Genomic DNA, 19,313 nt, shown 5'->3' on the forward strand with positions numbered 1-19,313 from the left:
CTATGGCCTGGAGACACTGTCCTCCTAATAATTCTAATCCCTAAGGAAAAGTATCCCTAAATACATACTGTAGGTGACTTTCCCTATCCCCCACAAAAAGGGGACAACTACAATTTCCCTAGAATTTTTGTCTTTTTAGGTAACCTAAATGAGGCTAAACACTGAATTAAAAATTTAAGGGTTATAACATTTCTGTCACCTGAATGGGGTTTAAAATGAAGATGCAAAAGAGGGAAATTAGCCTTTTTTAGAGTTTTTATTCTGGACCATAGACTTCAAGCCCAGTGCCTGGAAGTTAATAAAAAAATGTTGCATTTATTCATTCATTAACACTTTAAAATGCTTCTGAGTATGGGAAGTAGAGGCTAAAAATAAAGCCTCTCTATACCCATTACTTTATGATTCACCAATACAACTCAACTGGACAACATTTATTATGCACCTTGTGTGTACAGATAGGTGCTCGGAGAGTAGGGAGTTAAAGTTTCAGTAAAACATAGTATAATAAGCAACATGAGGACATGAAACAACTTGAAGACAAAAGAATTAATGACTTCAGAGGACTGACAGTTGGCCATTCCAACACTCAGGAGACAAGGCCTGTATTATCAGATGTTTTCAGTTGTTTCCAATTCTTTGTGACCCCATTTGGGGTTTTCTTGATAAAGATAGTGGAGTAGTTTGCTGTTTCCTTGTTCAGCTCATTTTACAGATGAGGAAACTGAGGTAAACAGGGTTAAGTGACTTGCCTGAAGTCACACAGCTAGAGGCTGGATTTGAACTCACAAAGGTGAGTCTTCCTCATTCTAGGCTTGGCATTCTATTCACTGCATCATGTATTAATTTATTTCTACTTGATTGTGCTTATTTGTTACAAGGAATGATCTAAGCAATGCAGGGCAGAATTAAGAAATTAAAAAGAGTATCACAAATAAACAAAAGACTACAGGACCACTGAAATACCTGGACCCTCTCTCACTCCTTCGTATTACCCCATTCTGGAAGCTTTCCATGGATTTATGATCTTCATTAGTGCAAAAGACTTGCTCCATCCATGCAAATTACAACCCAAAGCCACCAAACTGCCAAGAAAATGGTGGCAGATACACATATAACCTAGATCAGACTGCTTACCATCTAAGAGAAGGGGGAGGGGAGGAAGAAGGGATAGAATTTGCAACTCAAAACTTTAAAAAGAATGCTAAAAATTGCTTGTTACATGTAATTGAGGAAAAAATAAAGTATTATTAAAAAAAGAAAACGGTGGCAGATTTCAGTCTCCCTGCTATTGAAAGAAAAGGAAAAGGGAAATGTAGTCCTCATTGACCTCTTTGGTTCAGGACAGGCTATGTAATGGGAAAGGGCTAATAACTGGGACGTGGTGATCAAAGGCAACTGTCACCCTGAAACTACTGTCAACATAACTGAACATTCTTGCTGTTCTCACATGGCACTTCATCTCCACTTTATGCATTTGCACTGGCTGTCTCCCATGCCTGGAATGTACTCCCTTTTCCCCTCCACAACACAGAGTGAATAAGTTGTGGTAAAATTTTTACATAGATTCTTTTTTCTTCTTCCCAACCCCACCAAAAATAAATACTTCACTTTTAAAAAAAAAAAAAAGTTAGGTACTAGTATAATTCCCAGTTCATTTTACAGATGAGGAAACTGAGGCTGAGAGTAGTTATTTGTACAGCCCTTGGTCATAAGTGTCTGAGTCAGGATTCAAACTCAGGTCTTCCTGGCTTTAGGTCCAGCACTCTATTCACTGTTCACCTTTTCAACCATAAGGTGCACACAGATAAATCAAATCTGTAAACAACACTAAAATGCTCATGCTACTAGAGGTCTATGTGCAGGATTATTTAAGCTTTACAACGTCTCCCTTTCCTTACCCAACCAGTAAGTTGGTGATTCATACTTCTACTCTCATAATGAAATAAAACAAAACAAATAAGAAAAACCACAGAAGTAACCTCACTAGCCCTGAAGCCATTTAGAACGGGCTGGCACGAATCTGGGACCTACGAGGCTGAGCCCCATTTTATCAAAAGGAACTCTTCATTAATGAAGCCATACCTGAATAAAAGGGAAAGAAAGGGTGGGGCAGAGGAGGGGTGACCTCCTCCCCACAAAAAACCATAAAAAAGTACCAGGTATCTTTGGAAAAAGCAATCAAGTTAGGAGAAACAAAGACAGTGGCAAATTATATTAAAAAACAACAAAAGAAACTCGATTTATAGAATGTAAATATAATTTGTTGCAACACTTAAGATTTTAAAAGAAAATTAAAGATGAAAATCTCATAGATAAAAATGAACTCTTACCATTCCAGAAGCCAAAATTGGTCCCACCTATAAACATGTACCTAAAATGAAAAAGAGAACTGTCAGAGATCTGCTGGATGAAAAGGAGAGCTTAGTAATTCAGGAGAGATTCTTTGTTGACTTTGATTTTGTCAAAGTTGAAGGGCAAAAGATAAAGTGACAAAAATCAACTGCCCCCCCTATTAACAAAAAGATTCAACAGTAATCAACAAAATTAAATATTTCAAGTACTGCTTTAATTCAGAACCTAAGAAATTTGAGCAGAAAAAATCAGATAGCCCTAACTGAAGAAATATATAATTCACCAAGTGTTTATTGTATGTGCCAGTCACTGCCAATACATATCACATTAGTAGGACTTTATCCCAGGGCTTCCAGTCTTGTCTACTAAGGCACACTCTTTCTCATTTATTTATATTGTCTGTATTTTTTGCCTTTCAAAGAGATATCATATTAAGAACAAGGCCTAAACTGGGCCACATTCTAATCAGTAATACAATATAACAAGAGCTAGAGATAATTTGCAGCCATGAAAAATCAATTTAGTGTTAACTGTATTCCTTGAAAAAAAAAATGAAAGCAAAAATTCTTTCTCCAAGTTTACTTACATGTTCACATTAGCACCACAGGAAAGTATGTCAACGAGAGAGGAAACAAGATCTTCAGTGTGGACTGTCTGGTGGGCTTCACCCCAGTGGTCTAACCATCCAGTGTAGAATTCTGAATTGACCTACAAAAGGAAGAAGGTAAAGGGGTCTCAAATAAACAAGGGAGAACTTCACTTGTAACATTTACTACTACAGAATGGTAGCATATTATACCCTTTAAGTACCCTAGTACCCCTTGCAAAAAGTTGCAGAATGACACTACTATAGCATTTTCTCATGGTGTTACAGAAAGTTAAAGAAAGCCTCAAAACTCTCTCCTCTTTGCAGGTGAGAGACTATGAATGTAGAACATTGCAAATATTATCAGATTTTACTTAACTGTGGGATAGTTTGGCTGAAATGCTTTTTCTTTTTAATTCTTTGTTATTAGGGATGGCTCTCTGCATGGAAGAGGGGTTTGGAAATTAAGATGTTATAAAAATAAAGATATTAATTAAAAAAACAGATCTGTTGGAGGAAAGAATGTTAGAGACACAAGGGATTAGGCTTTATGGAGTTTTTGTGAGGGCTAGAGTCAGGGAAGATGTCAAGTAGATTTTTAAGTAGGAATGTATGGGTTGGACTGCACAACCTCAAAGGTTGAAATTCTGAGATTCTTTGTCCTACATGTTTTATTAACCCTACAACAGTCATTTCCATTCAGGGCCACCCTGCATTGACATGAAACAAACAAACCTTACCAAGGGTCCTTTGGGCTCAGCCATTCTCTGGGACATAAAGGCTTCTGTAATGTTGGTACCTGTGTGTAGAAAGGTCAAGCAGATTAAGGAGGGAGAGGGAAGGGGGGGGGGGAGAGAGAGAGAGAGAGAGAGAGAGAGAGAGAGAGAGAGAGAGAGAGAGAGAGAGAGAGAGAGAGAGAGAGAGAGAGAGAGAGAGAGACCATGGGCATTTATGGGAAATTAGAAAAAAAGAGAATGTTGAAAGAATTAGGACACTGAGGGTCATCCTGAGCACCCCGCCAGAATGCCCTAAGTCTATTCAAATAGCCAATCTGTCCTTCAAGGTACAGTAGGTACTTAATTAATGTTTAAAGAATTGTATTAAATTGAAATCATATAGTTCATCCATGAAACTTTTCCCAAGGCAGAAGCAGTCCCCCTTTATTTTGGACTTTGATAGCAATTCCTTTGTATTTATTTCTTCTCTTCCTGGAAGAGTTGAAAGTGACTTCACCTTGACTCCTATGATACCTATAATCTACCTGAATCTTAATATAAGCAACTAGGTGGCATAGCTCATGGGTTTTGCCATCCAAGACCCAAGTTCAAAACCTTCCTCAGATATCAGATGTGTGATCCTGGGCAAGTCACTTACCTTTTCTCAATTTCTTCACCTCAAAATGGAGGTAATAACAGAACCTACTTCGCAGAGTTGGCATGAGTACCAAATGACTTTATATAATTTTATATTGATATTGATATTTTTATTAACTTACATTGCATTATACCAATATTATTTATAATATATTGCTAGATAATATATCTATGTACTACAGCTATGTATATGTGTATATACACACTTATGTGTCTGTGTATAAAATATTGTATGATATATGTAATATGTTACTTTCTGTTAATATTATACACATACAATATAAAAATATACATATATATGCATACACATAGTGCTTTGCAAGCTTGAAGTTGCTATATAAATGTTTAGCTATCATTATTATTATTATCATATAAAAGTATAGCATTGTGGGTAGATAACTGACCAAGGACCTGAAAAGATCCGAGTTCAAGAGCTGCTTTTGATCCATACTAATTTTGTGACCCTGGGCAAGTCACAAGTCTTCAGTGGTCTGAGGCAATTCTAAGACTCTTAGTCAGAGAGAAAGTACCCACCTGTACTGGTAGAGAGAAGATGTTTCTCCACTGGAGACCTCCCTGTATCTATGACATCAGTGATCTGGTCCCTATCCTACTATGAATTTTTCATGCTCATCTGTCTTGCCCACCCAATCAGACTGTAGGAGTGTTGAAAGCAGGGGTTAAGTTCTAATCCTGGAGCCAGAACTAGGGGATTATCTATAATTTTAGAGGTGGCAGGCACCTTAGAGGCCCCTACATCCAGCCCCTTCATTTTGCAGATGAGGAATACAGAACCTACAGAGAGTAAATGACTTGGAAAAGGGTAAAGAAAGGGAAGGTGGAAAGATCTATCTCTAAGACCCCTTCCAGCTGAAAAATCAATGATCCTACAATCTCCAATCTTCCACGTGTCTGGGAGTCAACTTCTGCTTCCAGCATATTTTGTAAGTGACTATGCCATACCCTCAAATCCACTTCTGCTTCCCCTGAGAAGTTCTTTGATTCTGTAAAGAAGGATGCCTAAAAGTATCTACTTTTAACTTGTCTACTTTTGACAAGAGTGAGCAATCATCCCTCCCAGAAAAAAAGAACTTGCCCTTTCCTTGTGGGGGGAAAGAGGTGTCTCCTCCAGCAAGAGAGGAAATGAGCATCACCACTTCCTATGCAACTGACTACCTGTGGGGATTCATGACCTAAATCAATTATCTTCCTACGTGTTTTTTGTAATAAAATAATGCTTAAAGATCAAATTCATAGAAAAGCTCAAAAAAGCAAATGTATACAAAAGGCTTTCCATGTGAAATATCAGGATACTTTGGGGGATAATATCAGGATAATCTTTTTTGAGACAGCAAAATACATTCCTGGGTGTATGTATTATATGTATGCATGTGTGTATGGATGTATATTTTTGGTAACATGACTTAGAATTAAATTAAGACCATGTCACTAACAGCCAGTAACTCTGCCCTATAAATTCTCCTATGGGTTCATGGTCCACCAATAGAACTTTGCTTTCAGGAGTGTCCATGGCCAATAGAGCATTCATTGGTCACTCAACAGAATGTTTTTCAAATAAGGACCAGATGTTGTGGCAGAAGACAGAGGAAGTGCAAGATGACGTCTGTCAAGTCAAAGAGCTGACAATCTGATGACTAAGGTCAAATCGAGGAGTCTGGTAACTTCCTGCTTTTGTCAGTTTCAGCATCCATGGCTTCCTTCAAAGCTTGTTTAATTAAACTCCCCCTTCTAGAAAAGGCTGAGCCCAATCCCTCCTCCGCTGGCTGCTCTTGCTAGCTCCCATGAAACTGCCTTACTTTTACCTGATATATATATACATATCACATCTACTTTTATGTATTCATGCTGTTTCTGATTAAAAAAAAATCAATTCCTTGAAGGCACAGCTGTTTTTATTTTTGGCTTTTGTCTCCAGCCTGCTTGCTGATTAACACATAATGTAAAAAATTCAGACCACAGCCCCAGAATGGCTGGGGAAAAGGTGACAGATGCCCTGAGGACCCTAATATGGGAAGAAGAGCGGGAAATCAAGGGAGTACTAAGAATAATAGGTAACACTTACATAGCTTTTAAGTTTGCAAAGCCCTTTACATATGTAATCTCACTTGATCTATTATCTTATTCCAGATGTACAGAAACTGGTTATCTCATTTGATCCTCACAACAACCCTGGGAGAAAGGTGTTATCATCGTCATCATTTTACAGTTGAGGAAACTTAAGGTAGGCACAGGTGGTGTAACTTGCCCAGGGTCACACAGAAAGCCTGTGAGTTCAGCTAAGTGGTAGAGTGGATAGAGCACTGGGCGTGGAGACCGAATTTAAATCTGGTCTCAGATACTTACTAGCTGTGTGACTGTGGGCAAGATACCTGAGCCCATTTGCCTTAGTTTCCTCAATTGTAAAAGTACAATAATGATAACCTGTACTTCCAGGGTTTGTTCTGAGAATCATTTGAGATGGTAAGAATCTGCACAGCATTTAATATCGTGCCTGGTATGTTAAAAGGCACCATACAAATGCTAGCTCTGTTGTTCAGTCATTTTTCAGTTGTTTCTGGCTCCTGATGACCCCATTTGGGGTTTTCTTGGCAAAGATATTGGAATGCTTTGCCATTTCCTTCTCCAGCTCATTTTACAGATGAGGAAACTGAGGCAAACAGGGTTAAAGTTAAGTGACCTGTCCAAAGTCACACAGCTAGTAAGTGTCTGAGGCCAGATTTGAACTCAGGTCTTCCTGACCCTAGACCCAGCACTCCAGTTATTGTCATTTTTAACTAAGGTGACTTTTTGAAAGCATTTTGTAAATCCTAAAACACTGTAGAAGGATAAGGGATTGTTTATTTTTCTATTAGCTCTTTCTTGAAAAGATGTTTCGCTGTGCCAAAGATGAAGTAATGGTCCATATGGTGCATGACCTGGGGGAAAGTCAAAACACCCCAGCAGCTCTGGCCCAGACTGTCCTGCTTGTTAACATGGCCACTCACCTACTCCAAAGTCTACCGTTGCATAGAGACCCTGTAGAGCCCCACACTTTAAGAAGTCTTTGACAGCCCCATCCGTGGTAAAGAGAATTACGTCTTTCCCAAGGTGTTGGCGGAAGAGGTTTAGAAGAAAACGAAGGTAGTTATAGTCACAAGAAAAGTAGCTTCCATATTCGTTCTCAACCTATGAATTACACACAAAGAGAAAAACCATCATGACTCTCTGGAAATTCAACATGTTGACCCAGGCATTCCAAGCCACACTGTGAGGGGTAAACAGTGGATGACCTGCTTCCATCGATATCCAGAAATATTAAGGGAACTCAGGCGTGGAATATGCAAATACCCTACCCCAAGAGTATGGGAAATAAATCAGGCAAATAACCACATTAACCTACTGAAACATTCTAAAACTAGCAGTGTTTGTGAAAAAATGAACATTTAGTAACTTGATGCTTTTAAAAATAATGTATTTATCTGAAAAGTTTTTTCTAATGAAAAAGTAATGTCTATTTAATTTCTTATGTGCATATATATGCATAGTAACCTTTAGAATTTATTTCCTTTCATATAAGATATAGGGTATAGAGAGGTTTTGCTGAAAGCCAAGGGGCATGGGGACCAAGAACAGTTGGAAATCCCTTACCTAGAAGAATGGCAGGCTGATGGGGCTTTGGATGGGAAATAGATCATGGCTGCACAAGACATGGATGCACTGCCATATTAATCTATTCCATTTGTGTCTAAGTTCCTCAAATCCTGAAGTTCAACTAAATACCGATTTTTTAAAAATTACCTTCTCTTTTCTTGCATCTTAAGTCCCAAAACTTTCATAAACGATCAGTTTCTTAGGGAAATGAACCCTTGGGCAAATACTTTCATATTTTCTTATTTCAATGCTTCTAAGAATACAAAAACTGCCACATGAAATAACTTTTCAAAAAGTTATGGGACTTTCTCAAACGTAACTTCTGAACTAAGAAAAGAAGATATCTGAGGCTTACAAAGCCAGGATGGCATTAGGTTAGTGCCTTTTCTTACAGTCCACAGTAACACTTGTTTGACTATCCCTGTTCCTAATCTAGGAACTCACTTATCATTGATGTCTCTAAAGAGGGGATTTCTTAAAATCTGAGGGCCATGAATTTTGAAAAAAATCTCTTGAAAGCTATTTTAAAATAATTGGTTTCCTTTGGAATTGTATGTATTTTATTCTACGCATTTAAAAACATAATTCTAGAAAGGGATCTATAAGCTTCACCAGATGCCCAAAGAGGTTGTCCATTGATAAAACAAAAACCCTGGGAATTGACAGTCCTGCCATAGTCTGCCCTGGTTAGACTGCTTCTGCAGTGTTAGGGTTAGTTCTTAGATCCATATTTTTGAAAGAATATCATTTAGCTAGAGAATATCCAAAAAAAAGCAGTCGGGATAGAGAAGGACCCTCATGCTCAAGCTGTGTAAGGATGGATTGAAGTTACTAGGGATGTTTAAACTGATGGCTGTCTTCAAATGTTTGAAGACTTGTAATGGAAAGAGGAATGAACCTCCCACTTTTAGGTTCCATTTATATATATTATCTTCCCCCATTAAAACATCAGTTCCTTGAGGACAGGAAACTTCTTTTGGCATTCTCAGCCCGTAGCACAGTTAGCACCTAATAAATGCTTATTGATTGGAGTTAGAATTATTTTATTTGGCCCCAGAAGGTAGAAATAGAAACAGCGAGGAGAAGTTGCCAAGAGGCTGTTTTAGTTTTGATGTTAGGAAAAATTTCTTAACTCTTCAGAGTTACTCAACAGTGGAATGGACTTCCAGGGGGAAATATGGCTTCATTTTCATGGAAAGCCGTGGGACAAAGACTGAATGACCTCTGGTCAGGTCCATTAGGTTGTGGAGGGAATTCTTGCTCTGCTATGGGTTAGATGAGTTGGGTTCCTTCCATTTCTTGAGATTGTGAAGAAGTGAAGGACCTCCAAGATAGATCATTTCATCTGACCCAAAGATACCAGGTTTTAAGAGATGGTAACCCTTTTTTCTGTTTACAGTTGTGAAAGCATGCAGTGTTGGAATTATTTATGATAGAATCCTATAATTATAACTTGGGTTTTTCACTTCATCAAATCATTGTCTCTGGGAGGGTCTTGATATGCTGCTTTTACTGTGTGTGTGTGTGTGTGTGTGTGTGTGTGTGTGTGTGTGACTCCATGTCACACACTGTGACTTAAGTCTTAACTTAACTCTGTCTTCCTGCCTCCCTAATGGTATCGTTCATTGCTTTTCACCCCCACTTTTTTTTTCTAGCCTTCCCCAACTCATGGCCATCACCCTTTAACTAGCCAAAGGAGAGGCCCAAAGTATGTTTTTCAAAATTATTTGTTATAATCTACTAAAAGATTTTTATATCATCTCTTCCTAATCTGACGAGTGGGTAAGTGTGGAATATTTTGTTTTTTCTTAAAAAGAAAAGACCTATCCACTTAGGAAAACCTCCTCCCATTAAAAAATTTTTTCTGGAGTATTAGTGGGACTCCAGAGGGAGGATTCCCCTTCTTGCTATAGTATATCATGGGTTAGGGTTAGCCACCATTTCTTTGCTGATGACCAATTATGCATGATTCCAGAGGACTGACGGTGAATTATGCTATTTACTGATTGATGGAAAAATTAGGGTGAAGAATATGATAAAAATTTTTAATATGATCAATAGAGGACTTTGTTTTACCTGACTATTAACATTTGTTGTAAATGTTTCATTTTTTTTAATAGGGAGGAGGAGAAAATAAATTTTTATTGATTTTAAAATTAACAAAATATCAAATCAGCCTTGACTGCTGTATTATTCTGTTAATTGATATTAAGCCTGCAGTTCACTAACACCCACCTGGATCGTCTGCAAAAGAACTACTCCTGGGACATATCTCCCCCATCTTGTATGTAGGAATTTTTTTTTAATTCAATGATAATTTATTAGATTTGTCCCATTGTTCTAGCCCATTAGCATCTTTTTTGGATTCTGATCCCATCATCCAGCATCATCCATCTATTCCTCCCAGCTCTGTGTCATCAGCAATTTTAATAATCACAGTCTATACCTCTTTCTAAGACACTAATTAAAATGTCACACATTACAGGGCCAAGTATAGACTTCTGGGATACTCCACTGTACACTTCCTCCTAAGGGACCATTGAATCACTCATGATGAATCTTTGGATCTAGCCCCTCCCCTGGCTCCTACTTCACCTGACCAAACTATTTATTGACTAGCCCATACTTCTCCATCTTGTTTATGAGAAGAGCCTGAAAGATGCCAAACACTTTGCCAACATCTAAATAAAGTATAAACTTAGAAGTCTTATTATGGACACAACTTAGAGTTTTCAGAGACACTGGTGTATGGAAGGACTGGTATGACTAACTGCCAACTGACTCACCATGAGGTAGGTAGGAGTAGTAGCCTAATTGTGTTGCTGAATGAAGATGGAGAAAATCATGCAACTTTTCTGACTGGGTCTTCTACAAATTTATCTTATACAACCTCAACAGGGCTCTCACTGCTATTAGGCAATCCTATACTTCCCTTATCCACTCACCATCCCACTCTCCACAGTGGCTCTTCCAAACCTTCTCACCCCTCCTCAAATCACCCATGCCTCTCCCCACCTCCACTCTCTCAGCTGAGAACCCTGACTCATAGTTTACCCCCCCCTAAAAAATGAGGCCATTAGCTGTGAACTCCCTCTTCTCCCTTCTTCCTCATTTCCTGTCACTCAAGTGCCTTCTACCACTTCCTCCTTCACCCCTGTCTCACATGATGAGGTAGCCTTACTCCTTACCAAGGCTAAGTACGTCCTCTATCTGCTCAACATCATTCCATCCTATCTTCTCCAACAATGTCCCCTTCATCATTCCCATTCTGTCACTTATTTACAATCCCTCCTTCTCTACTGGATCACTTCCCACTGCCTACAAACATACCCATATCTCCACCCTGAAAAGATTCTCACTTGATTCTTGCATCCTTGCTACCATTGTCTTACATCTCTTATTGGACAATCTTCCAATTGACATCTCTATTTTAAATACTCTCTTAACCCCTAACAATCCAGTTTCTGACCTCATCAATCCAAGGAAACTGCTCTCTCCAAAGTTGCTTAGGTACCAGATCCAATGGTCTTATCTCAGTCTTCATGCTCCTTGACTTCTCTGCAGCCTATTCACTCTCTTCCTTGATACTTCACTCTCTCTTCCTTAATACTTTCTTCTCTCCTAGACTTTCAGGACACCACTCTCTTTGTTCTCCTACTTATCAGATCACTTCTTCTCAGTTTCCTTTGCTCAGTCCTTATCCAGACAACACTGTCCACCCCTAATTATAGGTATGCCCCAGAGTTCTTCTCTTCTCCTTCTAAATTATTTCATTGGATGATCTCATCAACAACCATGGATTTAATTACCATCCCTATGCTGAAGATTCTTCAATTTATCTATCCTGTCCTAACCTTTCTGCTAACCTTCCATATCACATTTCCAGCTGTCTTTCAGGTATCTCAAACTAGGTGCCCAGCAGATATCTTAAAATCAACATATGCAAAATAGAACTGATTATCTTTTCCCATAAATCTTCCTCCTTTCTTCTCTATTACTGTTGAAGGCAATCTCATTCTCTCAATCCCTCAAGAAACTAGAATAGAATCTAGGTGTCATCCATCCTCTATTTATCTGACCTTTCTCACCACATCCAATATATCAGCAAGGTCTGTCAATTTTACCTTTGCAAAAATCTCCCAAATATGCCCCCTTCTCTCCTCTGACACTGCTTCCACTCTAGCGCAGGACCTCATCTCCTCAAACTTAGACTATTGCAATAGTCTGGGGGTGTCTGCCTGCCTCAAGTCTTTCTCCACTCCAATCCATCATTCAGCTGCCAAAGTGATTTTCCTAGATTGTAGATACAATCATGTCACACACCCCAACCCTGATTCAATAAATCCCAGTGGTTTCCTATCATCTTCAGGTTCAAATACAAAATCCTTTAGCATTCAAAACCCTTCATAACCTACTCCATCCACCACCACCTTTCCAATTACCTTGTATTCTGTTCCAGTAACACTGGCTTTCTAGCTATTGAGATGCTCTTAACTCCGGGCATTTTTATCTGACTGTCCCCCATTCCTGGAATGCTCCCCTCTCTTCATCTCCACCTACTGACCTCCCTGCCTTCCTTTTAGTCCCAATTAAACTCCTATCTTCTACTAGAAGCCTTCCTCCCTTAATTCTAGTTCCTTCTCATTTTAAAATATCTTATCTTAGATAAATTTGCTAGTACATATATTTGCTTCTTCTCTCCTCCATCAGACTGGGAGGTCCCTGTGGGCAAGAACTGTCTTTTGTCTTTTTTTGTATCCCCAGAATTTAGCACAGTGACTGATACAAAGTAGACCTTTAATAAATGTTTATTGACTTGACTGACTAGTCAATATTGACTGACTAGCAAGATGTCAGTGGATTTTCCAAAATAATAACAATGATGATGATGATGATTAGAACTCCAAAGAGGTGAAATTTCAGTAAATTTAGCTTAATCATAATTGCTTCCTGTATAATTGACAAGACAACCACAGAGTCAGTGGGCTAAATGTTTACCATGTCCTATCAGGCTGACTTTTTCTGATCTGACTCAATTCTGACTGAGCTCTGCCATGAAAGACGGTCCTATAATCACCAAGCTGATCACAAGGATTTTGTACTCGAAGACAACTTAAGCCCTGAACTTTCAAGGTGAAGACAGTGTGGTCCTTCTCAGTCTCCTAATCTGAATGGGCTGTCAGACTTCTGAAAGTCTAAGATAGGAATCAGTCATCTGCTACCATCCTGTACATCAGGAACATCCCCTTAATCCTCCCCTCAAATCTCCTTCGTCAAATCTGATAGCCTCCAGCCTCCTCTGATGAGGGAGCTCTACCTATCGCCCTAAATCTGTTGCAGATGAATAAACACTGGAGGAAATTTCAAGGAGAGGCCAAAAACCTCTACCAGAATCTATAGAGCTCATAATGACTTATTATCTCTTAGGGTTTCAATAACAATGTGGTGGGGAAGCTGTGGGGAGAAACTGAAAGTGATTTAGGGAGAAACAGGGGCTAAAGATAAAGGACAGATAAAGAAAACGCAACACTGAGAGAAAGTAAGAGGGGATAAGAGACATCGAAGGGAAGACCAGGGAGAAGATTCTAAGGAAAAGCACCCCAAAAGTCCCTCAACTTGTTTTTTTAATAAATTAAATTAAAATTTAATTTAATTAACCATCTAAACTAGGTCCTTTAGGCTGATGGGGCAACAACAATGTTCACCAAAGCATGACCTGGCCCACAGCAATGTTAAAGGATTTCAGTCCGAAATACAGGCTGGGAGTTTTTTTGACAGAGTGGTGCCTGATCCGTCACTACCACTAATACCATTCATCAAATACCCTCTCACAGGAAGCAAGAATTTTACAGAAAATAGAAGACAAGGGAATTTTGCTTTCAGAGAGCAATAATAATTATTATGGTGCTTTACATACACTGTCCCATTGGAGTTTCACAACAACCCTGATAGGTAGACACTATACTATTAGACCCATTGACAGATGGGGAAATGGAGGCTCAGAGAAGGATCCTTCCATTAATAAGCATCAAAGAAAGAATTTGAACCCAGACTTTCCTTACTACAAGTTCAGGACTCTCTAGCCACTATGCCATGATATTTTTCTAAATGATAAAGAAATACAATGAAAGAAATATTTAATAACAAAAAAAGCTAAAATGGAAAAAATGATGATGCAAGATAGTATTTTGTTCTGAAAGCATAATCATATCAACTCGGAGATTCTTGAAAGAAAACATTTTGAGGTTGGGGTGGTGCTAGAAGCCCCGATTCCTTACCTGGACTGTTATAATTGGCCCGCCATTTTGATAGAGGTAAGGCCATATCTTAGGTAGAAGAACTCCCAACCACTTTTCCACTGCTGCGAGGTAATCTAAGAGACAGAAGGAACAAGATACATATGGCTCATCGCTTGTGTTTCCAAAATCTGATCACAAAAAAAAAAAAATGTTTAGTTGTGTTTAATTCTTTATGACTCTATTTGGGGTTCTTGGCAAAGATACTGGAGTGCTTTGCCATTTCTTTCTCCAGCTCATTTTACAGATGAGCAAACTGAGGAAAACAGGGTGAAGTGACTTGCCCAGGGTCACACAGCTAGAAAGGGTCTGAGGCCAGATTTGAACTTAGGAAGATGATTCTTCCTGACTCTAGGGCCAGTACTCTTATGAACTATGGCACTACTTAGCTGTTCCACAAAAAAAAACTGGAATCCTCTATAATTTAGACTCATCCAGAGTTGCTATGGCTGAAAAATTCATCACCCCTTCTGCAGTAGAAGAACTTAAGAGATTTTCAGGACCAGCCGAGGTATTGATCTGTTTTGATTGAGAGGTGATGAGTAGTGTTTGTGATGAGAAAAAAAAAGAAAGGACGGAGTGAGGAGGGGAGGAGAGTGGAGAAGAGGAGGAGAGGAAGGGAAGAAAGATCAACTATGAGATATTAACAAATACAGAAAAAAGCAGTAAGTTCAGAAAGCAGACACAAACATGCAGAGCAGTTTTGTTACAACCATTTTATTTTTTTTACAAAAACCACAATTTCATTTCATACATTATCTTCTTTTCCATTCTCTGCATCCTGAAATGTTCATAAGTATTCACGATTAAAGTATTCAAGTATTAAATTCATAACACAAGATCTTTTAAATGAAATTGATCACCCTGTGGCCAATCTGGTGATGAACTAAACAGACACATAGTCCATCATGTGGCCCCTACTCCCAAGCCTTTCCACATCTGGGTAACATCTGCCAGAACCTGTACCCTTTGGTACAGGCTTAGAGGGCTCATGGTCAAATTGCAATACTTTGTTTTATGATCCTTCTTTGTTATAGAGGTAGAGGAGAAGGTCTCATGTGGGCTGGGGTTGGAGGGTTACTACTGGGAAGTGAGAATATGAAAGAAAAATCAAGAAAAGAGTTTTTAAAAAAGGAACCTAGGATAACTGCAAAGATGTTACAACAGGACTTGGTTATTTGGGAGATGTTTAATATACGAGCAAATCATATCCCCAAAAATAGCAATGCCATTCAACAAAAAACATAACTTTATCCTATGAAGTAGGTAAATGGTAAGCCCTCTCCCTTGCCCAGCTTCTCTCTCTCCATCCGCATTAAGGTCCAATCAGTATTCTCTCTCTTTCTCTCCCCATCCACCACCTATGTGCAGATGTACATATAGCAGCAATGCACTAGTAGATATAACAATCAACTCTCCAAGGGGGAAAAAAAGGTAGGCAGGGCATATTTTTTTGTTCAATCTGCTTTATTAACATTTTCTCCATCACTTTCTTGAGTCTGGAGAAAACAATAAATCAAGCCCAGATTCATAGTATTTGATGATTTCTGAAGCTTAAAAGGTAAATGTTCACACTAAAAATTTAACAATCAGCTTTCATAAGCCAATATGAGCTGGCTCCAGCACACCCCTGCATATGTGTGTTTGTATGTCTATATATATGTGTGTGTGTGTGTGTATATGTATGTGTGTATAAAATATATTGTGTGTGTGTATACAATAGAGAGAGAAAGGTAACTAGGTGGCACAATGAATGGAATGTTGGACTTGGAGTCAGGAAAGCCCGAGTTCAAATCTCATTTCCGACATTGACTCTGGGCAAGTCACTGAAACGTACTCATTCTCAGTTTCCTCATCTATAAAATGAGCATATGAATAGCATCCTGTGTCCCAAAGTGGCTGCAGAGATCAAATGGGATAACATATAAAAGGGCTTTGTACTGACACATAAATGTTAGGTCTCATCCCTAATAATATACCAAAATCACAATTGATATTATGAGAATGAAAAAGCAACTAAATGACTCCTGAGGATTGATCATTGGTTATCTGGCACACCAATTTAACCATCACCAGTGGGACGGAAGGAAGACATCATGGGCTCAAGTATTACTCTGAGAGTTTTCAAAAGAGATACTATTACCACCACAGAAATCAACACTGGGTAAGTTTCCACTATTGACTTCAGTAGCCTGATCTTGCCAATGCCTAGGAAAGGCACTCCCTCTTAATGAAGTAGGCATTTGTGGAGGGAGGAGAGTCAGAGACAGATAGACGGACATTCACACACAGAAAAATGGAAAGGACAGAGGGAGGGAGAGAATGAGGAGTACAGAGAGAAAAGGGAGAGAGAGAAAGGCCAGAGACAGACACAGAGACAGAAACAGAGAAAAAGTACAGGGGGAAAGAGGGAGGCAGGGAGAGAGAGAGAGAGAAAGAGAGAAAGGGCAGAAAAACAGAGAATGGACAGAGGAAGAGACAGAGAGACAGGGAAAGGACAGAGGAGAGAGAAAATGAATGACAGAAACAAAGGACAAAGGAAGAGAGAGAAAAAGGCCAGAAGAGAGAGAGAAGGGCAGGGAAGGGGTAAGGAGAGGAAGAAGGAGAGGGAAATTAAGAGGGAGAGGGACAGAGAATCGATTCTATTAACTCCATGATAGGAGTAAATGTAACTTCTAGATAAACAAGGTCCTGGAATCTGTAGTAGAGAGAAAGTGGGCCCAGCCTTGAGGTCAGGAAGCCAAGGGTTCACATCTCATGAATGAGAGATACTGACTGTGTGGTCCTGGACTCTTGAGTACCACAGGTGCCCTCTACCAATGCAGAGGAAGTTTCCTCCTCAGCATGTGGCTAAATACTGTAGATATTATCGTCTTTGGTGAAACTTACTCTACAATTTAGCTACAGTTGGGTTTCTTAAACTGGGGTCTATAAAGACTGTTTTGCGAGTGCTTGTTAACTGTGTTTCAGTACTGTTGGCTTCCTTGTAATCTTGTGTTTTTATTTTATGCATTCAGACACATTACTCCGAGAAGGGGTCCGTAGGCTTCACCAAATTACCCATGGACACAACACATAAAAATGTGAAGAGGCTATTACCTAGACAGAATTTAGAGCCTGAATGTTAACTAACTTTTGAAATTTACCAAGTTTCTAAAAAGATTCATGCTACCTTGCTCTGCAAAACAACTGAAATTACTTTGGGGGGGGGGAGGCTATCAACAAACCTGTGTTTATCAAATGGTAGCAACTCACCAGAATCAGAAGAACGGAGAACAATTGATTTTTTCTCTAACAGCCAAGCAGGTAAGCCACCCTAGGGTGGAAGGGTAAAAAAGAGAATTATTTTTTTTTTAAAAGATGCATTGATGGTTTTTGTTTTTAAAATCAGTCATTTATGGATATGACCCCTCCTATCCTACCCCTAACAACCCCAAGAACTGATGTTTCCCTAGAAACAAAGATAAACAGCTAAGTCAAAAACAAGCAAAAATGTGAAACCTCCACCCCTCTGACAAGAGGGGAAGAGAAAGTTATTTTTCATGAGCTGTTTTCCAGGGCCAAGATAAGTCAGAATTCCGTTTCCCCTTCTCATTCTTTTCATGAACACTATTTAATCATTGTGTCTTGGAGAAGAACCATTTTAATACCCATTTTGTGAAATTAAAATAATAGACTTACTTAGAGTAAAACTTTTTGCAGTGAGATAAACTCTTATGAGTATACACTTTTCTAAAGTCATTTTTAGTCTGTTTATTCAGAGGCAGCATGGTGAAGTGGACAGTGTCCTGAGCTTAGGAGAGGCAAGATCTGGGTTGCAAATTCCTGTTCTGACACAAGTTGGTTGTGTGACCCTGGGCAAGTCACTTAACATTCTCTGGCCCTCAATCATACCTGTAATAATACCTAGCCTCCCAGAATCGCTAGGAAGCTTTAATGACCTAAACTGTTAGAAAGAAGGGGCCATTTCTTATGTTTGCCAACAATTTAAATGAAAGGAAGTATAATAAGAAATCAATTCACTTTGCCCAGTTTCCTTTCCTCATTCTATCCTCAACACAGACATCCATCCATTTACTGACAGGAAACTTAACTTCTGCCAGGTAGGATTAAACATGTCATTCATTTAATATATTCTTATTTATTTTGTTAAAGACTTCCCAATACCATGTAAAATTTTTTGACGTTCTTTTTTTAAAATGTGAATTCCAAATCTCTTCCTCCCCCCTGCTTCTCCCCCAACTCCTGGGAAGGCAAACAATTTGATGCAGATTATACATGTGTAGTCATGTGAAAGATATTTCCATATTATCCATATTGCAAAAGAAAACCACAACTAAATATGTAATTTAGCACCCAAGGACAGAAACCACCTGCAGGAATCACTCACCATGTCCCACTCCGCACAGATGTAAGGTCCTGGCCTCAATATAACTAATAGTCCAATCTCATGAGCAAGCTGTAGGAAATACTCCAAATCCTGTTCACCAGAGAACTTATAGAGTTCAGGAAGCGGCTGATGGAAGTTCCAGGGCACATATCTGTCAAGACAAGAACATTTTCTTCTAAAGTACTTGAAAAAATCAATAAGGAAAGTGGAATGACCACCTTTTCACACCAATTTTTCTTAAGCATTACTAAATTAAAAAAAAAAGAATGGAGATTAGTTAGAAAAGTATCATTTTCAAGAAGAGAAGCCTAAAACTTCCTAAAAGGAAAACAAATCCTGAAAGTGATATGTAGATGTTTGTTTTTCTTTTAAATCTTGCTCCATATTGGAATCCTTCAGCTTTTATAAAGAAAGCTATTTTACTAAGACAATTCCAAAAGACTCATGATGGAAAATGCTATCCACATACAGAAAAAGAACCATGGAGTCTGAATGCAGATTAAAGCATGTTATTTTCACTTTTTGCTGGTTTTTTTTCTCATGGTTTTTCCCTTTTGTTCCGATACTTCTTTCACAGCATGACTAATGTGGAAATATGTTTAACATGATTGTACATGTGTAACCTACATCAAATTGCTGTCTTGGGGAGGGAAAGGAGGGCGAAA

The 19,313-nt window shown here is 38.8% G+C and overlaps 1 protein-coding gene across 4 annotated transcripts in view; it reads right to left on the reverse strand.

The window, feature by feature from the left end:
• The window catches only part of GLB1 (galactosidase beta 1), a 74,630-nt gene that overhangs the window by 34,961 nt on the left and 20,356 nt on the right, over positions 1-19,313 (reverse strand). For all 4 annotated transcript variants that reach the window (XR_011976630.1, XM_072651476.1, XM_072651474.1 and 1 more), the window contains exons 3-9: positions 18,649-18,799; positions 17,514-17,574; positions 14,241-14,335; positions 7,317-7,497; positions 3,679-3,737; positions 2,939-3,060; positions 2,331-2,371 (exon numbers count right to left, since the gene is read on the reverse strand). Coding sequence is in view for 3 of the 4 variants with exons in the window: in XM_072651476.1 (XP_072507577.1) it covers positions 2,331-2,371; positions 2,939-3,060; positions 3,679-3,737; positions 7,317-7,497; positions 14,241-14,335; positions 17,514-17,574; positions 18,649-18,799 (710 nt within the window). In the remaining variant the exon portion in view is untranslated. The remainder of the gene's footprint in view (positions 1-2,330; positions 2,372-2,938; positions 3,061-3,678; positions 3,738-7,316; positions 7,498-14,240; positions 14,336-17,513; positions 17,575-18,648; positions 18,800-19,313) is intronic.

The sequence above is a fragment of the Notamacropus eugenii genome, chromosome 3, assembly GCF_028372415.1.
Source record: "Notamacropus eugenii isolate mMacEug1 chromosome 3, mMacEug1.pri_v2, whole genome shotgun sequence".
NCBI classification, from domain to species: domain Eukaryota; kingdom Metazoa; phylum Chordata; class Mammalia; order Diprotodontia; family Macropodidae; genus Notamacropus; species Notamacropus eugenii.